At 47.1% G+C, this 21,134-nt stretch overlaps 1 protein-coding gene across 1 annotated transcript in view; it reads right to left on the bottom strand.

The window, feature by feature from the left end:
• Positions 1-4,047: 4,047 nt before the first annotated feature.
• The window catches only part of CACNA1S (calcium channel, voltage-dependent, L type, alpha 1S subunit), a 104,664-nt gene continuing 87,577 nt past the window's right edge, over positions 4,048-21,134 (bottom strand). The window contains exons 29-44 of the mRNA XM_006892111.1: positions 20,897-20,953; positions 19,943-20,071; positions 19,464-19,529; positions 18,840-18,931; positions 17,995-18,154; positions 16,521-16,648; positions 12,934-13,030; positions 11,493-11,595; positions 10,358-10,459; positions 9,950-10,074; positions 7,919-8,047; positions 6,942-7,186; positions 5,482-5,567; positions 4,792-4,865; positions 4,418-4,558; positions 4,048-4,299 (exon numbers count right to left, since the gene is read on the bottom strand). Coding sequence (XP_006892173.1) covers positions 4,048-4,299; positions 4,418-4,558; positions 4,792-4,865; positions 5,482-5,567; positions 6,942-7,186; positions 7,919-8,047; positions 9,950-10,074; positions 10,358-10,459; positions 11,493-11,595; positions 12,934-13,030; positions 16,521-16,648; positions 17,995-18,154; positions 18,840-18,931; positions 19,464-19,529; positions 19,943-20,071; positions 20,897-20,953 — 1,986 coding nt within the window. The remainder of the gene's footprint in view (positions 4,300-4,417; positions 4,559-4,791; positions 4,866-5,481; positions 5,568-6,941; positions 7,187-7,918; positions 8,048-9,949; positions 10,075-10,357; positions 10,460-11,492; positions 11,596-12,933; positions 13,031-16,520; positions 16,649-17,994; positions 18,155-18,839; positions 18,932-19,463; positions 19,530-19,942; positions 20,072-20,896; positions 20,954-21,134) is intronic.

The raw sequence follows: 21,134 nt of genomic DNA, 5'->3' as shown, positions 1-21,134 counted from the left end.
TATAGATTGAAAAGATATGGAGATAGGATGCATCCCTGGCTAGTACACCTTTCCTAATTTTTAACCATACAGTGTTTCCTTGCTCTCTTCTGACAATTGCCTCCTGGTCTAAATATAGATTTCACATAAGCACAAGTTTGTTGTGATCCAAATAGTCAAATGCCTTTGCATAGTCAATGAAACACAGACAGACATTCCTCTGGTACTCTGCTTTCAGCTAAGATTCATCTAACATTGGCTATAATAAAATTCAAAGATCTGGAGTTTAGAAGAGGTTTGGAGTGGAAGCAAGGATTTGGAAATGACTAACACATAAAGACAACTAAAGTGTTAGAATCAATTAGATCCCCTAGGGATTTATGAGTGAGAATAAATAGTGGGATAGGTCAAGGATGAACACATGAGGCAGGCTTCAAATTAGAGCACATGAGAAGCAGAAGGAAATTCAGAAGCTCTAAGTGGGGTAGAAATTTTAGAAAAGAAGAAAGGTAAGTTGTTCCTAATACTTCCCAGAAATTGATCAAGATAAGTGTTTAAAGGAGACTTATCAATAGCCTGTTATGCAGATAATCTGAAATGCTACAGAAAATTAAAAAAAAAATACAGCCCTCAATATGGATTGCATCTCAATGCCAAGAAAACAAAAATACTCACCACTTGATAGGCAAGATAAATGGAGAAAAGACTGAAATTGTCAACTATTTCATCCTACTTGGATCGACAATGAACACCCTTGGTAACAGCCATCAGGAGATGTCTTGCATTGGGAAAATCTGCAGTCAGGGAACTCTGGAAATTTTTGGGGAGCAATGATGCTAGTTTTAGGACTAAGGTGAGCCTGACTCAAGCACGGTCTTTTCAATAACTTGTTACACATCTGAGAGTTGGACAATGAACAAGGATGACAGAAAAATAATTGATGCCTTTGAGCTGTAGTGCTGGAGATCCCATGAACTGTCAAAAGAACAAACAGATATGTCTTGGAGAAGGTGCAGTTAGAGTGCTCCTTCTTGGAAGCAAAGGTCATAAAGCTTTGTCTCATATAATTTGGGCATGCTGCTAGGACAGGCTATTCCTTAGAGAAGAACATCACTCTTGGAAAGGTGGAAGGTCAAGGAAAGAGAGGAAGACCCCTTGATGAGATGGATTGATACATTGACTGCAACAGTGGGCTTTAGTATGTCAGAGATTGTGAGGATGGCACAGGATAGGACAGGTTTTAGATCTGTTATTGACAGGGTTACTAAAGGGCTATATTTGACTCAATGGCACCTAATAACACCACCACAATTGAATTTGAACAAGGTTGTTAGAGATATGGATGAACATGGTTGCCAAGAAAGGCTGAGCTGAAGGCAGACTCCATGGGGATGAGATGGGGAAGTTTAAACAGAAAGGCTGACAAAGAGGAAAAATAAGCTTGTTCTCCTGAACAGAAATAAATATAGCTAGGTAGGCAGGAACATAACATATGTACATATATAGTTACAGAAATAAATGACTGATAGGTGGATAGACAGAGACTGACATGATAAATATATAGATACAAGGACGACACTAGAGATGCTTAGATGCTAGATACATAGATTATAGATGACAGATTGATGACCAATAGATAAATAGGTAGGCAGGCAGACAGACAGATAGGAAGGACAGGTAGCTGTAACATGATGAGTGGGCAATATGGAATTACCTCAAATGTGTTTACATACAGATAGAAGAAGTCAGTAGAGAGGAAGAGAGAAAGGGCAATGACTGGGGTAGAATCTTAGGAGTTCACAGGAGGAGAGATGCAGCTTCTATGGAGTCAAGAGGAAGTGAAGAACTTGAGAATAGAAGTTGATAAGCTCCTCAGCTCAGGGCAGGCCCTTCTGGTGATTTCTGCTTCTCTGTGAAGGAGGAAGTACACTCAGCTCTTGCTAAGGAGTGGATGGGGAGTGAGGCACTAGTGGTGAGAAGTAAGGAGAGTTGAAGTGAGTGTATTGCCCAGCAACTCCAGGCAACTTCAGAGCCCAGCTTAGACTGGTGCTAGTGCATTTACAGGGTAGACCATGTCTCCCTACACTTGAGGACTAGAAGCCTGAGACTGGACAGGGAAGCCTGGTTATGCGTTTGCCAGGAGATGCAATGGTGGGCTGAGTGGTTACCATGGCAACAGTCTTGGAGCAAGCACTTGGCAAACTACTTTCTCAATGAATGAACATTGAGGAGAAAAAAAAAGAGTATCCAGTGAAGGGGCTTGGAGGGCAGCAGGGCCGAGTTCTTCCTTCGCCCTTTCTGGCTGTGTGACTATAGCATATCCCTTAATTTCTCTGTACCTCCACTTATTTAATCTTTAAAATGAAAGACATGTTTACCTTGCAAGGCTTTAGTAAGTTTATGTAGCTGGCACACAGAAGGTACTCGGTAAACAGTACCCACTGTTACTTATTACTTGTCTGGATTAGAGAACCACAGAGACTTGAGTTTTTGATTTCCAAGGCCATAAACAGTGCTCTGAGGGCTCTGAAGACCTGTGTCGGCAGTAGATGCTGCTCCACGAGACCAGCCACAGCTTGAATGAAGGTTGACCGTGGCGTGACCTGGTGTGGGGCTTCTGAGGCAACCAGTCTCCTGTGGATTGCACTGTGTCTCATCAAAAGATGTTGTTGTTATGTGCCGTCGAGTCGCTTGCAGCTCATAGCTACCCTATGTACAACAGCCCTAAACCCTGCTCTATCCTGTGCCAATCGCATTACCTCTGACACACCCATCCCGATTATGAAGTCCTAATCTCTATGCTTGTGAATGCGACCTTACTATGAAATAAGACTTAGCAGCTCCATTAACATGAAGTCACGCTGGAGTATATCCCAGCTCCCAGAAACTCTACAGGGCAGAGTTAGAAATGCCCCACAGGGTTTTGAAAACTAATCTTAACGGAGGGAACTCCTGTGGCATAGTCCTTAGAGAGTCGCACTGTGAACCTAAAGATGATGTCTCCCGGGAGGTTCGAATCCACTAGCAGCTCTGTGGGAGGATGGGCAATCTCCTTCTGCGTCCTTTAGAGACACCAAAGATCAGCTGGAGGGTCACCTATGAGTCAGTTCCAAGTAGAAGGAAAGGAAGAATTTGTTTGTTTGAATTGTTAAGGAGGCAGACTACCATATCGTTCTCTCATAGAGCAGCTGGCGGATCCCAACCACCAACCTTTTGGTTGGCAACCAAGCACTCAACTATGGCACCACTATAGCTCCTTTACTGGGTAGAGTAATTCTACATAACTAGTGTCCTAAAACACCTGAGAAGATACACAGAGACAGACAGAGGAAGGACACGAACACTGCAACTGTAAGTTAAGAAAAACCTGAGACTAACAGGAGTTAGGAGAGAGGGATGGACCATATTCACCCTCACAGTTTCCTAGGAATCATCTTGGTGAATGCTCTGATCCTGGATTCCTCGCCCCTAGAACTATGAGGCAATATACTTCTCATAAGCTACCATTACAGTCCTTCCTGGGGCTTTGTAGCCCCGGTCAGTGGAAGTGACAATGAACTCACAGGAGAACCCAGAATCTCCATCACAGGCCTCTCTCTGCCCCAGCACAGAGGAAGAATGCAGATGGTCTTGTGTGTCCTTTTCTTAGAGTTGGGCTCCCAAGCCCATGAGCAGAGTTCCTGGAGGGTAGAAAACAGGAGGGGTAGACAAGCGGGCCCCATAAAAAGGAGACACACAGACACGAGGTGCCAGTGTCACAGGTCTGGAGACTTTAATGTCCTGCTGGTAGGAGTGGTCTTATGCCAGATAGACTCAGGCGCTGACCACGCCTTGTTAACAACCAAGGAGGAGCCTTCCAGCCATGTCTCTCGCTGGTGAGGGGAAGGGCCCCATCAATGTACTTCCTCCTGGATTTATGGAGGTGGTTCCTGACCAGCCCTACTCAGTCCATCCATTTAGCTTCTGAGAAGCAGGGAGGCTGCCCCAGAGGGGAAACCCTTCTCCACTGCAGCCTCTACTTCCCGTTGGTCATACTAGCCGTAAGCCCATCTGGATGTTGTGTGGACTTCAGGGCTTGGGAGGAATAAGGATCTCCTGGGAGCCCTGATACTGATGGAGGCTGCTCAGGGAGGAGCTGCAGCTCGGACATCCCAGGGCACTGGTCATGCCCTCGGGGGACCCTCGTCTTTTCAGTAGCTCTGTTGCTGCCACCTCTACTTCCTCTGGTTCCATCTGGCAGGCATCAGCCAGGGCCTGGCCAGTTGCCATGATAAAGCCAGCATCAGCTGCCAAAGTGTCCAGACCCCCTCGAACCAGAGCCTGCAGGGAAGAGAGGAAGGAGGCTTGTTGAGGTCTTTGTGGGAAGCTGCCTCACTGCCCCAGGCTAATATGTCACCCCTCAAAGCAGCCCACTGCTCTGTTCCAGCACACACTTTACCTCTTGGATCAGCAGGGCAGTAACTGGAGCTGGGCACCGGGAACTACTCTTCTCAGTCCTGTCCCTGCGTGGAGTTTCCTCCTGCAGAGATCCTGTGTCGTTCTCCCTCTCCTCAGGCTTGGGATGCTCTGTCCCTGGATGCTGTTCCAAAGGCACAATAACAAAGACCCTGCGAGGGACACTGGACCAGCAGAACCACCCCCATCTCCCAATCAGAAAGGACCTCAGCTAAGAGCCACAGGCAGGGAGGACCCAGGAGTCCAGGTCATTCTTTTATTGTTGGGCATATTAGTGCCACCCCTTCCCCTGCCATTGCTCACAGTATCATGAAAGGTGAGGTCTGCGGATGGTGTCTCCCCTGGGTCTTTTCTTACCTGGCCTGGGAGAGGAGGTGCCCCCTGGCTCAGCTGTTTCTTCAGCTTCTCCACACAGGATTTGCTGTGGGCTCCTGTGGGGCACATGGGCAAAGATGAGAGCTGCTGTCGATCCTTTCCAGGAACCTGGCATCATAACTTATTTTGGCCCAGCCAGCCAGATTCTAAGTTCACTGAGGCTTTGAGGCTACAGAAGGCAAGAACTCTCATCTCATCTTCTACTCTCATCCCATTCCAACTCCCCTTCTTATAGGTTTGGAAGGCAAGATGAAGGCCAGAGTTTGGTCAAGCTGTTTTCTAGGGTGTGAGCACACAAGAGCATGCACTTAGAAGCTGGAGAAGTGGCTGTATCACTACTGAACCCCAGCATCACACGGTGGTCTTGGACCTGCTAGGGGGTTGTCAGGTTATCTGTGATGGGAATTGAGGGTCAAAGTATCTGAGTTTTTGGGCTGTCCTTCCAGGGATCTTTCTTGTGTCCGGGTTTTCTCTCCCATCTCACTCAATCACCTAGATGGAACCTTTTGTTTCTGCCTGGGTACCAGGTGGTGCGGACAGCTTTTCCATTCTGGGGGTTCTCATTGCAACAGATTAATAACAAGTAGACTCCCAGAAAATGAAGAATGAGCAGAGCTCCTCAGTTCTCACTGGAAGAAGGCTCAACTTCCTGAGTACATAGAATGGGCTGACCTGGGGCCCGGATGGGTTGGCCGGCGGCTCCTCCTCTGGCTGCAGGCGTTTCTCTCTCTCCAGAGAACTCCCTTTCATAGAGAACACTGTAATATATAATGGAAGTGAGGCTGGGTGAGCCAGAGCGTGCTGCTTGTTCTCCTGCCATCCCTGGCCCTCTGCAGTTCCAACCACTCTTCCCTCCAGGTTCTGGACCATGATAGTGAAGAGTGTGGTCAACCCTGGCCTAGTCACTCTCTGCATCACTGCCTGCCTTGATGCTCTCAAAGGACTATGCCAAAGACATCCCTGCCTCTACTCAAGTGATTCCATCTGCGTGCAATGCCCTTCCCTCCGCCTCACACATTTTAAGGCCCTGCTCCAGCCTTCTCCTTCAGAGAATTGCCTCTCAATCTCAGCTCATTATTAACTGAGTAGCTTTGAAGGCTAGTTGTGTCTGCATTCTACTTCCAGTTTGTGGTAAGGCCAGATATCAGAATTTCTGAAAGCTCTCTAGATGTTTCTAGTGTACAGCCAAGTATGAGAACTGTTGTTTAATTTAACCTAGACTTCCCCAGCCCATGGTGGCCAGGGACCGTTCTGCATTCTCAGGACACAATTCCTTAAGGAGACTGTGAGCCCTTTTAGGGTAAAGCCCAGGTCGACTGCAGCTGCATAGCCAAGGCATCAAACACCATGGTGACCCAAGGATGCATGTCTCTGCAAGCCTCATCGGCTGAATTAAGAGCTCTTTCTAACCGGAGTGAGCTCTGATGGCACAGGGATTGTGCTGTTACTGGCAGCTCCTTGAGAGAAGGATGGGCCATCTCCTCCCAGGAGCTTTATAACCTCTGAAAATCCACTGGAGAGTGGCTATGAGTTAGTTCTGACATGATGGCAATAAGAGACAGAGCGAGCAAGTCCAAGTGCTCTGACTGGAGCTGGGCAGGTAGCCTTGGTTATGAATAGTAACTGCTTACTTCTGCCCTGCCTGCTCCTTCCTGAGAGCCTGGGACTCAACCCTTCCAGGACAAGGCTTGCTCTTTCCTCCTGCTATTTTCAAACACATGTGTAATCACAGATTAAATAACAGATAATCTACAATCATCAGAGTTGATGAGGCAAGAACAACCCAGGACATCAGGATCTTCCTGGAACCTAAATCAAGCAACTGAACCTCATTGTCCTCTGGTTTCTGTAGTGTAGGCTATATGGAGTCGCCCTCCTTGTAACCTCTAGTCCGTTCAAAGCATCTCTGATCTTGAACCGGCTATCGTTAGGGTAAAAGAACTGCCCAATATTGGGGTCAATGTTGACATGAGGCTGACCCCTGCTGGCTAAAGCAGTCTCTGCAGTCTAAAGCCTACTTTTTGACATTAAAAGGGAGGAAGGATGGATCCCAAAGGCAAAGGACACCTTGAAAATTTCAGGGATACGCCCTTCCAAGCCAGTCCTATCTCAGTCTCCCTAGCCCGCACTACCTGGAAAACACTTGGCTGTTGCTATGGTTTCTGTTGGCAATGTTGGCGTTGGCATTGTTGGTGTTGGCACGAGCAAGAGGGTTGGTGCTTGGGTCTTGAGGGAAGTCCTCCAAGAAGACTGGTGACTCCAGCTCCTCCATCTCTATCTCAGCAAACTGGAGCGGCCTCTGACTGGCCATGACGGGGGGCAGGGAGTTGGTCCTTTCCATGAAGTTGTCCACCTGGCCAAACAGGCCTCCGGTCCTCTGGAGGAAAGGGAGAGAGTGAAGAACTAAGGCCATGGATTGGAGGACAAGGTCTGCGATGATGTTGCTAGGGATAAATGACGATGCTGGGAGACAAATAATTTAAGGTCAGAGACGATGGGACTAAGCAGTGAACCCAGGAGATCAGACAGTCCCTACTATCAGTGAGTCCTCAACTGGATGACACAGATATGATATACTGGAGGAACCATACAGGAGACAGACATACAGATAGGGAAACACAATATAGTAGAAAGAGCACTAAATGAGGAGACGAAAAACTAGGTTGTAGTTCCAGTTTTTAAACTAACTTGCTAAATGACGTCGAGCATCTCACATCGTCTCTTCGGGTCACTGTTCTCATGAACAATCTACAAGTTTTAAGTAGGTGCTCACTGAGGTCCTTATGGTGCTAAGAGTATTTGAGGCAGAGGCTGAGGTAACTGGAAGCAGATGGAACATGTAATAGTGGAAAGGCTTCCAGAAGATGGAATGTTGACCAGGGCTTGGAGGGGAAAGGACAGGGTTTGACAGAAAAAGATGGGAAAGGGTAAATACTATATTAGACACTTTGAGTAGGTTGGGTCATTGTTTCCAAGTTCTAAGAGGTGAGAGTACTGAGGCAGAGAGGGGTGTATTAGCTCTCCTATCCCTCTCCTATACTGTTCGACTCAATCTCTCTTCCCTGCCGGACTTCGCTGTTCACTAGGGGTAGCCGTGGTCCTTACGCACCCGGAATATCCCCTCCTCCATTGCTGCTTCCACCATGGCTCTCTCCAGCTCCTCCTCAGCTGTCAGATCCCCTGAGATAGTGCGGCGGATCTCGGGAGCTGCCTCTTCTTCAATAGTCCGAAGTCCAGCCTGGGGATGGAGAAGAGGCCCAGTGACTTCTCCACTCTCAGGAGTAGAGCCCAGTACTTCACCCCATTGCCCTGATCTCATTTCTAATCTTTTTAATGGAGGTCCCCTTGGAGTCCCAGCTTGCTCCCACTCTCCCTACTGGCCTGTTCAAAGTCCCACAGGGCTCCATGAGGCCACCAGGTCCTGCTCTAGAAGAGTCCATACCATCATCATTCCCAAGGAATCTTCCCTCTACTCCACAAGTAAGGTTTCCTATCAAGAGGGTATCTGATTGAGAAGTCTTTTTACTCAGTTTGGTGTTCCACCTAAGTGACCTCTTTTGAGTGAACCTTCTATTAATTTTTTTTATCTGACCAATGAGCAATGGAACAAATGAAAATTGGTACAAAATTTTAAAAAAATGATTTAATTCAAACAGCATAACTTCTGTAGCTTTACTGTCTAAGATGTATATCCTAAATAAAGTACAAGAAAATGGGAAGAAGTCCTGGCCTATAATCTTTGAAACTGCAAAGGTCGTGAAAGTCATGGAAGACCCAAGAACTGTTGCAGATAGAAGAGATTAAAAAAAGCCTACAACAGCTAAGTGTAATGTGTGGTTGTGTACTGGGTCCATTTGCTAAAAAGAAGCTATGAGGACCACTGATGAAACTTGAGGGAGTCTACAGACTGGATAGTATTGTTGTGTACCGTCAGGTTGGAACAAACCCATAGCTGACCCTCCATCGGGTTTTCAGAGGCAGTTAATCTCATGGGAGGAGAATGCCCATCCTTCTCCCATGGAGCAGTTGGTGGCCTTGAACTGCATGTCTTCAGGATTGCACAGCAGCTTCTTGCCAGTAGGCCACCAGAGCTCCCTATAGTCTACAGACTGGGTACTAGTCATGGATAATTGTTACTCTCCTGCTATTGATAGTTATTATGGTTATGCCCTTGTTTTCAGTAAATACACATTAAAGGGTGGTGGCACAGTGCATACCAACTGATAACCAAAAGGACAGGAGTTCAACTCCACCAAGCTGCTCCAGGAAAGAAAGATGGGCAGGCTCCTCTACAGGTTTATAGCCTTGGAAACCTACAGGAGGGTTGCTATGGGTCACACTCAACTTAGTGGCAGTGAATTTGGGTTGTTTGTTTTGTTTTGCTTTTGAGTTTGGGTTGTTGAAAAATCATTTTGAGACTTATTCTCAAATAGTTCTGAAAAAGGAAAGGTTTTGTATTATACTTTTTCTTTTTTAAAAAAGCATAAGCTTGTTTCAAAATAAAACTTGTCATTGGAAAGAATTTTGAGCATACAGCTAAATCATGCATATTTTAGGAATTAATCAACTATGTGCATTATGATTAGCACAAAAATAGAGAGAAAAACAGATGAGATAATGCATCAATTTCTAAAATTTGCTTTTCACACCCAATGGATCATCTTAAGCGCCCTTGAGAAAATTCCTTTTAGTGACTAGGGTTTTTATCAAACTCACTCAAATTTGTTGCTTTTGAGTCATAACTGGACTCAACATTTGGCCCACAATGGGGTTTTCGAGTCTGTAAGTCACATGGGAGAATACTGCCCATCTTTCTCCCTTGGTGCTACTGGTGGATTCGAACTATCAGAGAGGTGTAGCCTTCAGTTTAGCAGCTACAGCACAATTCTATATGAACTATGCCTCCAGAGCTCCCTTATTTCTCCTTTTAACAAATTCCATTTTTGTTTGTCCTGTCATCTAGGGACCATCAGCTCTTGGTGTTAAAACCATCATGAACCACCCAGAACTCTCATCCCATGTCCTCACTCCTTCCGGGCTCTCTCTTCCTCTTGTTTCCATCACTGAAGCCTCAAGAACATGGAGATGGATCAGGAATCTGGTGAACTAGGGACTCCCTTGGAGCTCAAGCTGGGTTTACCTGGATCTGTACGGCATCCTTCTTGGGTCGATATCCATAATACTCCTCTTGCCGCTTCATGAACTTCCGGAAGTGCTCTTGGATAAGGAACGTGGCATAGAACTTTCCCACGGTCACCTCATCATCTGCAGAGGGGTCAACAAGGAAGGGATATTCTTTAGGTCGGCGGGTACTGGATCTGGTACTGGATGCGCAGTGAGTGCAGAGTGAAGACGAGGTTGGGAAATCCAGGGCATTCTTTGCACTGCTGATCTGACCAATGAGTAGTTTCTATCTTGGCACTGATAGTTGCCTTGATTGATGTCCATAGGATCTATCTAAGTTATTGACAGAGAACCTGAGCCATTCTCAGGTTTTTCTAGAACTATTTGGGGGTGTCCTGGACTCTGGCCTCCTGACTGAACTCACCTCCAATTGGAGGAATGACCTGGTCCAGGAGCTTCATGCTGGTTCTCTTCCAAATCTTCTTGATGATGGCCCTCAGCTCCTCATTGGCCTGCTCAAAGTTACCTGGGGGCAGGAGAAAGGCAGGCATGACCTCAAAAATCATCCAGACCAAATAACTCCACTTGGTAAGGCCAATACTCTCTGAATCTCTCAGAGAGCTGTTCATTCACAGGACACTGGTCCAGGATTTCTTTAGTGGCAGGCACTCAGCTGGGCGGGGCCAGGCACTTAAATTCTTGAGCCAATATTATTCCAATAGGCCTTGGCTGCCAGTTCCTCAGAAGGCTGTCATCTCCCAATCTCTCACTCCATACCAACAAGCCTTCAATTCCCTACTCCCTGTGGTTCATCCCTACCACACCCAGGCAGATTATTTTGTTCTAATGTGGTTCCTTCTTGGCTCTGGGCCTTTCTCATCCTCACAGGGAAAGCTTCTCTGTGACTGTTTCTGAAGCCCACAGTGCTTCTAATATGAGGTTCGCCCCAATGCAGATGGAGTAGTGAGGACTCCAGGAGAACAGTGAATTACCTTAATGCCTTGTCCCTGCCCTTGCCAGGTCTGTCTTCACAGCTGCTGGGGACCCTGCAGGTTTAGTGGAGTCAAGTGTGGACTTCTGTACTGTCCAGTCAGAACTGATCTTCGGAGGGCAGATTTCAGATATAGTAAATCACACAGGAGTTGAATGCTCATCTTTCTCCCACAGAGCAGTTGGTGGCTTTGAACTGCATGCCTTCAGGTTGGCACCACAGCTCTTTACCACTAGGCCACCCATCAGACTACTTACGTACATTCTCTGCTTTTGTTTGGAGTTTAATCTCAGGAACCATACCCCTACTCCTGTGCTAACAGTGTCACTTCTCTGGCCTCTGTCAGACATAGTGATGAGAGTGGGAACAGATTCCTGTGGCCTTTGCCCTATGGAGGATTCTCAAGCCTTGACTAGCAGAGGAGTCTGTGGCCTTGGTCTAGCTTTCTCTCTTTTCTCCTGCCATGACTCTTGATTCCAACCACTAGTCCTGAGGGTCTGGAAGAATATCCTCCAAAAGAGCTCATGCTCCGAGAGAAAGGTGGGGCTGTGTGCTGGAAGGCTCTTACCTTCTGTTTTGATCTTGAGTGCTGTACGGACAAGGGCAAAGAGTGTGGCATTGAAGGTGACCGTGCCGTCGCTGTTCAGGGGCATGTTCATGCCCACCAGTCGCTAAGAGGATAAAGGAAGTGGCTCAGTGCTGAGGTGGGGCCAGGCTAAGCTTGGTAAGTCTTCCTAGAGCGGGAGTCAGTATTACGAGGGCTGGATCTGGCTGAACAGGAATCCCTTCATTAAGGGGTGGAAAGATGAGTTGTGGGATGTTTCTAAGACTTTAGGTAGTATGAGAAGGACTTGGGGATCCAGAAAATCACTGCTCTAAAATGACTCAGCCTAGATAAACAAATTAAAGTATATACACACAATAGAATACTATGCAATGTTAAAGACTAATGAAGAATTAACGAAACACCACACAGCATAGATGAACCTGGAGGACATTATGCTGAGTGAAGTCAGTCAGATAGAAAAGGTCAAATATTGTATGAGTCCATGATTATGAAAAAACAAATCTAAGGCAAATGTACAAATGGGATGAAATATCCTTTGATACTTACTTACCAGGGATGGGAGGGGCATGGAAAGGGGATAAAAGAAAGAATTAGATAATGATGCTGTTGTTGAATGATGCTGAGTTGACCTTCTAATGGGTTTTCAGAGGCTTTAAATCCTGTGGAGCAGTTGGTGGATTTGAACCACCAGTGCTGTAGGGTCGACAGTATAACCTCTTACAACTGTCCCATTGTCATGTATCATCAAGTCAGAACCAACCCACACAAGCCCATCCGGTAGGTTTATATAGACAGTAAACTGCATGGAAGGAGATTGTCCATCTTTCCCCTGTGGAGTGGATTCAAACTGCAAACCTTTGTGCAGGCAGCACAATTCCTTACCACTAAGCCACCGGAGGTCTCTAGGTCAATATGAAAATCAACAACAACAACAAAAACCCAAACCCACAATCTCCAAACAAATAAAAAAAACCCACAACTCCAAAACCCCACCAAAGCAACACCTCCCAGAAAACAGACTTATTGCAGTCCAATTGGAACAGACATTTAACTAACCCTCCAGGAGTTTTCTGGAGGCTGTACAACATATGGAAGGAGATGGCCTATCTTTCTCCCTTGGGGCCACTGGTCGATTCCAGCCATCAGATAGGTGTGACCTTTGGGTTTGCCCACCAGTTGGGCTCCCTCAATTAAATAAGACACAGGCACACAGTAAACTAGGAAATCATTCTACATAAAATACAGGAATTAGCATCGTATTATCAAAGAAAAGGAAGAGAGAGAGCCATGCAAAAGTTATAGACAACAATAGACATTAAGTATGCAACAGAATGTTAAAAAACATGGCTCAGTCCATTGGGCTCCTCACCAGCTTTCCCACCCCATGGTACCCATGCCTTTTCCTCTCCTGTGGCCTCCCCTCCCTGGCAGCTCAGGTTACCTTGCATGCCACCCGGTGCGGGCAGAACTTCCCAAAACCCAGAGGGGGCTGGATCCGTCTCAGCAGGGTCACCACATCCAGGTGTTTGATTCTCCCCCTGCAGCGGGACACACAGACTTAGACTCCTAAGAGCCTCAGAGAACAGACAAGGGGAAGAGAGCCAGGAGGCAGAGGAATATGCCTTTATTTCCAAAGCATGCTTCGGAAGTGGAAACCAAGCTCCCTTTGGAAGAAGAGGCAATCTTTGGTTTCACCTTAGTCCACCGCCAACAACAGGCTCTTTCTGTGTCTGAGAGAGACTAGCATTCCCCTTAAAAGGAGTTCCCCAGGCCTATACTCTGGGCCTCGCTTTGTCCATGGCAGAGTCATTCTTGGGTTTTGTTTAAGATAATAGGGGGATTTTGGGCTTTATTGAAAGAAGTAGAGTTATAGCTTAAATGAGGCCCAGCCTGGTCTAGAGCCAGAAACCACATTTCACTGGGGCAATGACCCCTAAAGTAGACAGAAAGTAGGACAACGAGGAGGGTGAACTGAAAAGAGGACCAAGATGAAGTCAGCTGGTGTGTATGAGAATAGCCAATTTGGAAGGTTTATTTGCTTCCGTTTTTCTCTAGTGGCTCAAGAACAAAAACACCCTCCAAAAACCCCTTCACTAAAACAAAACCTCAAGCTCACTGCTGTTGGTAGCTGACCCTTTATTGAGTTTATGAGGTTGTAAATCACACAGAAAGAGATTTTTTTATCTTTCTCCTGAGGAGCTGCTGGTGGATTCAAGTTGCAGAGAGGTGAGACCTTTGGGTTAATATCACAGCTTCCTATAGGCTATAGTTTCTCTTGGCTGTTAGCAGATGATAAAGAGATTAACAGTTTCTTGTCTGTCTCTAGAGGGCAGAGTTAAGACTTGTGGACGGCTGCTAGAAGCAAGAAACTTTAGACCTGCCTGAATTAGGCACTTTAAAGCATAGTTGCCACAGATCACTTGCTCAATTGCAGGAAGACTAATCCTGGAATCTTGCTCCATCTCTTACGAGCTATGTGACCCAGGGCAAGCTGTGGAACCTCTCCGAACTTCAATTCCTCATCTGTGAGACTGAGGTTATAAGAAGACCTATGTCACACCAAGAGCATCATGTTGTAGGGTACTTTTGAGTTGGAACTGACCCACAGCTGACCCTCCAGTGGGTTTTCAGAGGCAGTTAATTGCACAGGATGAGACTGTCCATCTTTCTTCCACAGAGCAGCTGGGGGGACTCAAACTGTGCGTCTGCAGGATTGCAATGCAGATTGTCACCAGATCCCCTAAGAGCATCACACAGGAAGAAATGAAAAGGTCATTACAAAGATAGGGACAAAAGAAAGAAAGAAAAGACCAAAATGGATGACAGAAGAGAGTCCAAACTGCTCTTGAGTATAAAATTTTGCTAAAGCAAAAAAATGAATGATGAAGTAAAAGAGCTGAATGGAAGATTTCAAAGGGTAGTTCGATAAGATGAAATAAGACATTATAATGAAATTTGCAAAGACCTGGAGTTATGAAACCAAAAGGGAAGAACATGGTAAGCATCTCTCAATCTGAAAGAAAGAAGGAACAAAAATTTAAGTCCTGAATTATAATATGAAAAGATTCTGTAGACAAAATACTGAGCAATGGAGGAAGCATCAAGGGGAAAATACACAAAGTCACTGTATAAAAAAATTACTGATGCTCAGACATGAACCAATATGATTAAGAACCAATGATACTGATGGAAGAACTCCAAGCTACACTGAAGGTATTGGCAAATAAACAAAAACAACCAAGTCTGCAGGAATTGATGGAATACCAATTGAAATGTTTCAGCAAACCAGTACAGTGCTGGAGATGCCCATTCATCCATGCCAAGAAATTTGGAAGACAGCTACCTACCTGGTCAACAGACTCAATTCCAAAGAAAGATGACCCAAAAGAATATGGAGATTATTAAACAATAATATCACACACATGTTGGATTTTGGAGAGAATTTAAAACAGGTTGCAAGAGGAAATGCTAGAAATTCTAGTTGGATTCAGAAGAGGATTTAGAATGAGAGATGTCATTGCTGATGTCAGATGGATTTGACAGAAAGCACAAAAGATTAGAAAGATGTTTACTTGCATTTTATTGAGTATGTTACAACCTTGCTAGGTGAAAGTGAAGAGGACATGAAACAATTATTGAAAAAGATGAAAGTATGGACTATGCCTCAGCATTAAGAAAATGAAAATTCCCATTAACTGGGCCAATAAGGAATATCATTATAAACAGAGAGAAAGTTAAAATTGTTAAGGATTTCATTTTACTTAGATCTACCATCAATGTCCATAGAAGCAGCAGTAAGAAATCAAATGATGTATGGCACCGCAAAAATCTGGTGCAGAAGATTTCTTTGAAGTGTTAAAAAAATGAAGATGTTGCTTTAAGGCCTAAGGTACACCTGACCCACACCATGACATTGTCAACTATTTCATATGCACAAGAAAGTTGAATAGATGACCAAAGAAGAATCGATGCCTTTGAATTACAGTGTTGGATAAAATTATTAAACAGAGGACCAGTGGAATGTCTATCTGTTTCATTGGCTTGGCAAAGGCATTTGACAGTGTGGATCACAGCAAATTGTGGCTAACCTTGAGAAGAATGGGAATCCTAGGACACTTGATTGTGCTTATGTGAAACCTATACTTGGACCAGGAAGCAGCAGTCAGAAGAGAGCAAGGAAACACTGCATGGCTCAAGAGTAGGAAAAATGTTCATTAGGGATGTGTCTTATCTCCATATCTTTTCAATCTATATGTGGAATACAATCTTGTTTGCTGAAACTGAGGAGGACCTAAGGTATTTGCTACAAGAGGGTAAGAACTTCAGTCTTCAATATGGATTGAAGATCAACATCAAGGAAACAAAGATTTTCACCACTGGGCCAACTGGCAGCATCATATAGACAGAGAAGAGATTGAGACTGTTAACAATTACAACTTGTTTGGTTTCACAATCAACATTCCTGACACCAGCACAGTGGTTAAAGAGCTCAGCAGCTAACCAAAAGGTTGGCAGTTTGAACTCACCAGCCACTTTGCAGGAGAAGGATGAAACCACCTGCATTCATAAAGAGTTAAAGCTTTGGAAATGCTATGGGGCAGTGTCCTGTCCAGTAAGCGTCACTATGAGTTGGAATCAATGCCACAGCAGGAGCATTCCTTGTGAACTATTAACTATTCACTCCTAGAACTAGTTCTTTGCTCCTAGAAGGCTCCAGAAAGATGACAGATTGTTCTTTTTCAATAAAGCTCCTGAGAATGATTGAAAACACATTGTGAACGAAGGACAGTGTGAAACACAATATATACGAACTTCATAGGCAAACCATATTAAATAAAAAGAAAAAATATATAGCCCCTGAAAAGTCTGGGAGACCCTACCAACCATGATTTTTCTGGCTGGAAAACTGGAATAAAAGAAGAGGGAAAGGGAGATCTTTTATACTTATTCAACTGTAGGCCGATTTCTCATGGGGTGGAGGACAAAGGGGTGGACAGTGTTAGCGCGGAGCCTACACATTGGACTCACTTAGCCTCTGGATCATACTCTGCCCAGATTGCCTTGAACTCATCCAGGTGGTGAGGGCCCAGGATGGACCAGTCCCGCGTGAGGTAGTCGAAGTTGTCCATGATGACAGCCACAAAGAGGTTGATGATCTGCAGGGGAAAACCAACCAAGAAAGGCAGGTTACATGGGACCAATGTGGGGGAGCCAGGAGATGACACTGAGTGTTTCCTCCTGCCTGTGTCCTTCACCCCAGCCTTGCTGGGGCACCTGCACCTCCACCGGTAGCAAGGTTGTGCCACACTTCTATGCTCTGTACAGACAGTGTCCTCTGCCTGCAAAAATTTGGGCTTATCCTCCATAACCCAGCTCAGCTGTCTCTTTGGAAAGAGGTGCTCTCCCTCCTTTGTGCCAATGCTGCTGAACCACGCCCTCAAGCATTCCCTGGATCTATTAAGAGTGTCCCGCTGAATTGCAGTGTTTGCTTATGCATAGCCTCCTCCAGAGCCAGCATTGGGTCTTTTCTCATGGCTCTGTGCCCTGCACTGAGTGTAGTACTAGTATGCATCAGATATTCAAACAACTGTTTTGAGTGCGTGTAAGAAAGAGAAAAGGGTGAAGCAGCCAGGGCTCAGTGGTGCTGTCACTCTGTGCCTTCCTCAGGTGCTATTTCTCACTCTAATGAGGACCTCCTTTGAAAGCCCATTTATGAAATCATTTCCAATGCATCGTGATCCTAGAGGGCAGAACGGCACTGCTCTATGGGCTTCCCAAGGCTACAAATCTTCGCAGAAGCAGATTGCTTCCTTTTTCTCCTTGAAGTGGCTCGTAGGTTCAAACTACTGAACTTTTTTGCCAAATGTTTTGCCCACTGTACCACCAGGATCCAGTTCCAGGGTCTCAGGCTACTCATCATGGAGCAGTTTTCTTCTTCCAAGCAGTCATCAGGGACAATGGCGTTAGAGGTCAGAACCTTAGCAACTTCCTTGTGACAAAGGCAGGGAGCCACAAAACTTGGCTGTGCAACAGGTGAGAGCTTAGTGGTTAACTAAAAGGTTGGTGGTTTGAATCCACCAAACTGGCAGGAGAAAGGATCTAGTGATCTGCTTCTATAAAGGAAACCCTTTGGGGCACTTCTGCTTCATCCTCCAGAATCACTAGGAATCAAAATCAACACAATAGCACACAACGACTGTTGTTGTGGTTGTTGTTCTGTGTCGTCAAGTCACTTGCGACTCATAGCGACCCTATGTACAAAAGCCCTGAATGCTGCTCTATCCTGTGCCAACCTCACTGTCTCCGACACACCTACTCCCATTACTCCACTCACTGAATCGATCCATCTCATGGAGGGTCTTCCTCTCCTGTGCTGTCCCAAGTGCTCATGAAACAAAGGACAGTCTAGCTAGAGCCTCCTGCAACCCTGGGAGAGAGCCCCAGAGAGACAGAGGCCCCCAGGAATGAGGCCACCCTCCTTTAGCATCCCAGGACGTCTCACCAGGAAGGCGCAGAGCATGTAGAAGCTGATGAAGTAGTAGTAGGCAAAGTTGGTGCCGCACGTGTACTCCTCACCCGGGACGTAGTCAGACTCGGGGTCACACAGCTTCCCGTAGCTGCTGGCCAGCAGGATCTCCTGCCAGGCCTCCCCTGTCGCACACCTGGAGGAAAATGGACCCTGTTGATCTAGAGAGGGGCACGAGCACCCTGGTAGAGGCGGGGATGGGATCCCCTACATGGGATCCACCAGCTTAGCAGCAAGGTGGTCTGAGTCTCAGGCTCCTGTGTAGCTCAGGGTAAGCTGGGGGTCAGCTCCCCTTAGCACTGCAGCCTCTGTGTGTACCCTCATGAGCCTGACAAGCTAAGAACAAGAAAAGGGGTTCCTTGGATGGAGGATAACATCAACCCAAGATTCAATGACTGGTGGGGTAATAGCAAGAAAGAGCCCTGGGGTGACCAAGGTGAGGCAGGGCGGGGCCATCAAGGCCTCACTGTTCCATCAGGAAGACATATGACCTCTGTCTTCTGCCTCAGAGAGATGAGGCTAGGGTCGTATGTAGTTCTCCACTCAGGACCTATAACATACTTTTCAAGGCCCAGTGCAAAATGCTCAAAAAAAGTATAGAGAACTTAAAGATGGAGGCAGAAGAGCACTAAATTAAGTGTTGGGCTTTCCAGGTTCAGGACTCAATACAACTGCAGGGTCATTGCTGTGAAGTCTGGTTCTGCCTTCTGATGCCGGGTGTTGGAGACAGAGGCAGAGGGAGGGCCCAGCCCACCCGTCAGCTGGAGGTGGAGGCCCAGCCCCCCCATCAGCTGGAGGTGGAGAGTTTATAGGTTTCTTGCCTAAAGAGCAGCAACACAGCTTGTGGGAAGGTCTGGAAGTTGTTGTTCCGGTTTATCTGGGTCCCGTCCACCAAGGCGATCTTTCCAAACATCTGTAAATCACCAAGAACCGACTATGGAACCTGTGTAACAACACCCTCCCCCTCCATCTTCTACTTGATCTGCTCCTCACCTTTACCCCTACTTCTCCCAAGACCCCTTCTCTTCAGACCCAAAGCCAAATAAATTGGATTGCTTCCTAAGTTGGACAAAGTTCTTCCCACCAAGCAAAGAAAAATGGGGGAGTGAGTCAGTAGATCTAGGGCCTCCTTGTGTAGGTGGGAAGGGCTCCCTGGGAGGTGGACCAGCACGACTTGGGTCTCAGAGGCATGCCTGGCCACTGCCTTCATCTGCATGTCAAGGTTTCTTCTGGATTGTCTGCAACCTTCTAGCCCCTGGGTCATCTGGGGACCAGGCACCATGGCCTCTTCCTTCAGTCTTGCAGCTGACCTCCTGGACTGGCAGGATGAATGATGCAGGGAAAGCACAGGGTGCATTCTGCTGATTGGGCCTCTCTAGAGTCCACTGATGCTCCTTCTAATTTGGCCAAGCTCTCTCTTGCCAAGGTGCCCACCTGCCACTCACCTGCATGCCGATGACAGCATAGATGAAGAAGAGCATGACGATGAGCAGAGCCACGTAAGGCAGGGCCTGGGGGTGAACAGGAAGGGCCAGGGCCATGAGGTTCTGCCGTCTGCTTTGGAGCCCCAACTCTATTAGCTCAAGGTCCTTGCATTGTTCACCTGAGAGATCCCAAGGACTCCTAGGGCCTCACCTGGGCTAAAATTAATGTCTCCAGGTAAGTAGAGGGGAACTCTGGTGCCTTAGAGGTTAAGAAGCTGCACTGCAATCACAAAGGCGTGCAGTTCAAATTCACCAGATCCTTTGAGGAAGAAGCATCCGCAGTCTCCTTCAAAGCAATTTACCGTATCTGAAAACCCGCTGGAGGGCCAGCTATGGGTTGGTTCAGACTTAAGGGCAGACAACAACAGGTAAGGACAGAGGCGAGGCTCCCTGTGCAGACCCTGCCTGGCCCCTGGGTTGGGCGGTGTGGACATGCATACCTGGAAGGACTTAATGAAGGTCCACAGCAGCGTGCGCACCCCCTCCGCTCGGCTCAGCAGCTTGATCAGCCTCATGACCCGGAACAGGCGGAAGAAGGCACTGGAGATGCGGGCACTCTCATCTGGGTCCTGTGGGGCAGTAGCCCCAGAGGTCAGTCTGGGGGGTAGCACTACAGGGAGGCAAGGGGCAGGGCAGCGTGGAGGCGCGATGGCAGGCACTGCGCATGTGCGGGTGCGTGTGTGTTGGGGACTCATTCATGGGAGGAGAAGCTCCAGCCCTACTTCACAGCCCCTGCTGCCCTCTAGCCCAGGGTTCTGGGGTCGTTCAGCGTGGAGGAGAGGAAGTGGGCTTGGAGCAGGGATTCTGCTTGCATGAGGCTGTGGCCAGGTCTGCTGTCTGCCCATCTGCAGTCTCCTGACTCATCTCATTGTCTCCTTCAGTCGCCAATGAGCTAAGGACCCTGGTAGCCCTCTTAGACTTTCTCTCTTGATGTCCTCTAGGTACAAAGGTTTCCTAAAGCTTGGCTTCTGTATTGTCTTAAATTCAGCCTGACCTAGCTTCACCTTGAGGTTAGCTGGACAAAGGCCTGCCTTTATGCCAGCCTTAGACACACAGATAACTTTGCAAGGAGAGAGTTCTCCCTGCCCAGCTTCCGTTGTCTCTAAAAGTCCTTTACCTTATAAGCTGCCAACAACAGCCCTGTCCCAGCACTCACTGCTCCCCCGAATGTCCCCATGTGCACCGAGGGTGCTGCAGAGAACCCTCAGCCCACTTGGCATGGCTCTAGGAAAGCCACCACACCCATGCACGTTCTGCCCACTCTAATCCCACCCTCAGCAGGCCTACTCTGGGGAAGAGTCCACCCCATGCCATGCACGTGGCCAGGCCTAAGCAAGCAGCTGCAGGGTAGAAAGCGTGCCGGCAGGTGACAGGCTCATGCAGCCTGAAATTACAACGTTCCCGCAGCCTCCACCCAGGCAATACAGTCCCCCGCTGGAGGCCAGGAAAGTCTGTGGAGAGAAGAGACGAGGGGAAGGGAAGGAGAGGAGAGAGAGGAGGAGGGACACGTGGGAGGGAGATGAGATGTCAGAGAGGATAGACACACTGAAGAGTTAAAGAGAGAAAAAGAGAGGCAGGGTCTGGAGACCCCAGATTGCTGTCAACCAGGGGACGGATGGAGCAGAGTGGAGA

Source organism: Elephantulus edwardii, unplaced genomic scaffold (genome assembly GCF_000299155.1).
Source record: "Elephantulus edwardii isolate Elephantulus edwardi_28Jun2011 unplaced genomic scaffold, EleEdw1.0 scaffold00110, whole genome shotgun sequence".
Taxonomy (NCBI): Eukaryota; Metazoa; Chordata; class Mammalia; order Macroscelidea; family Macroscelididae; genus Elephantulus; species Elephantulus edwardii.
Note: the sequence above shows the minus strand (reverse complement) of the source record. Positions and strands in the feature narration are given on the sequence as shown.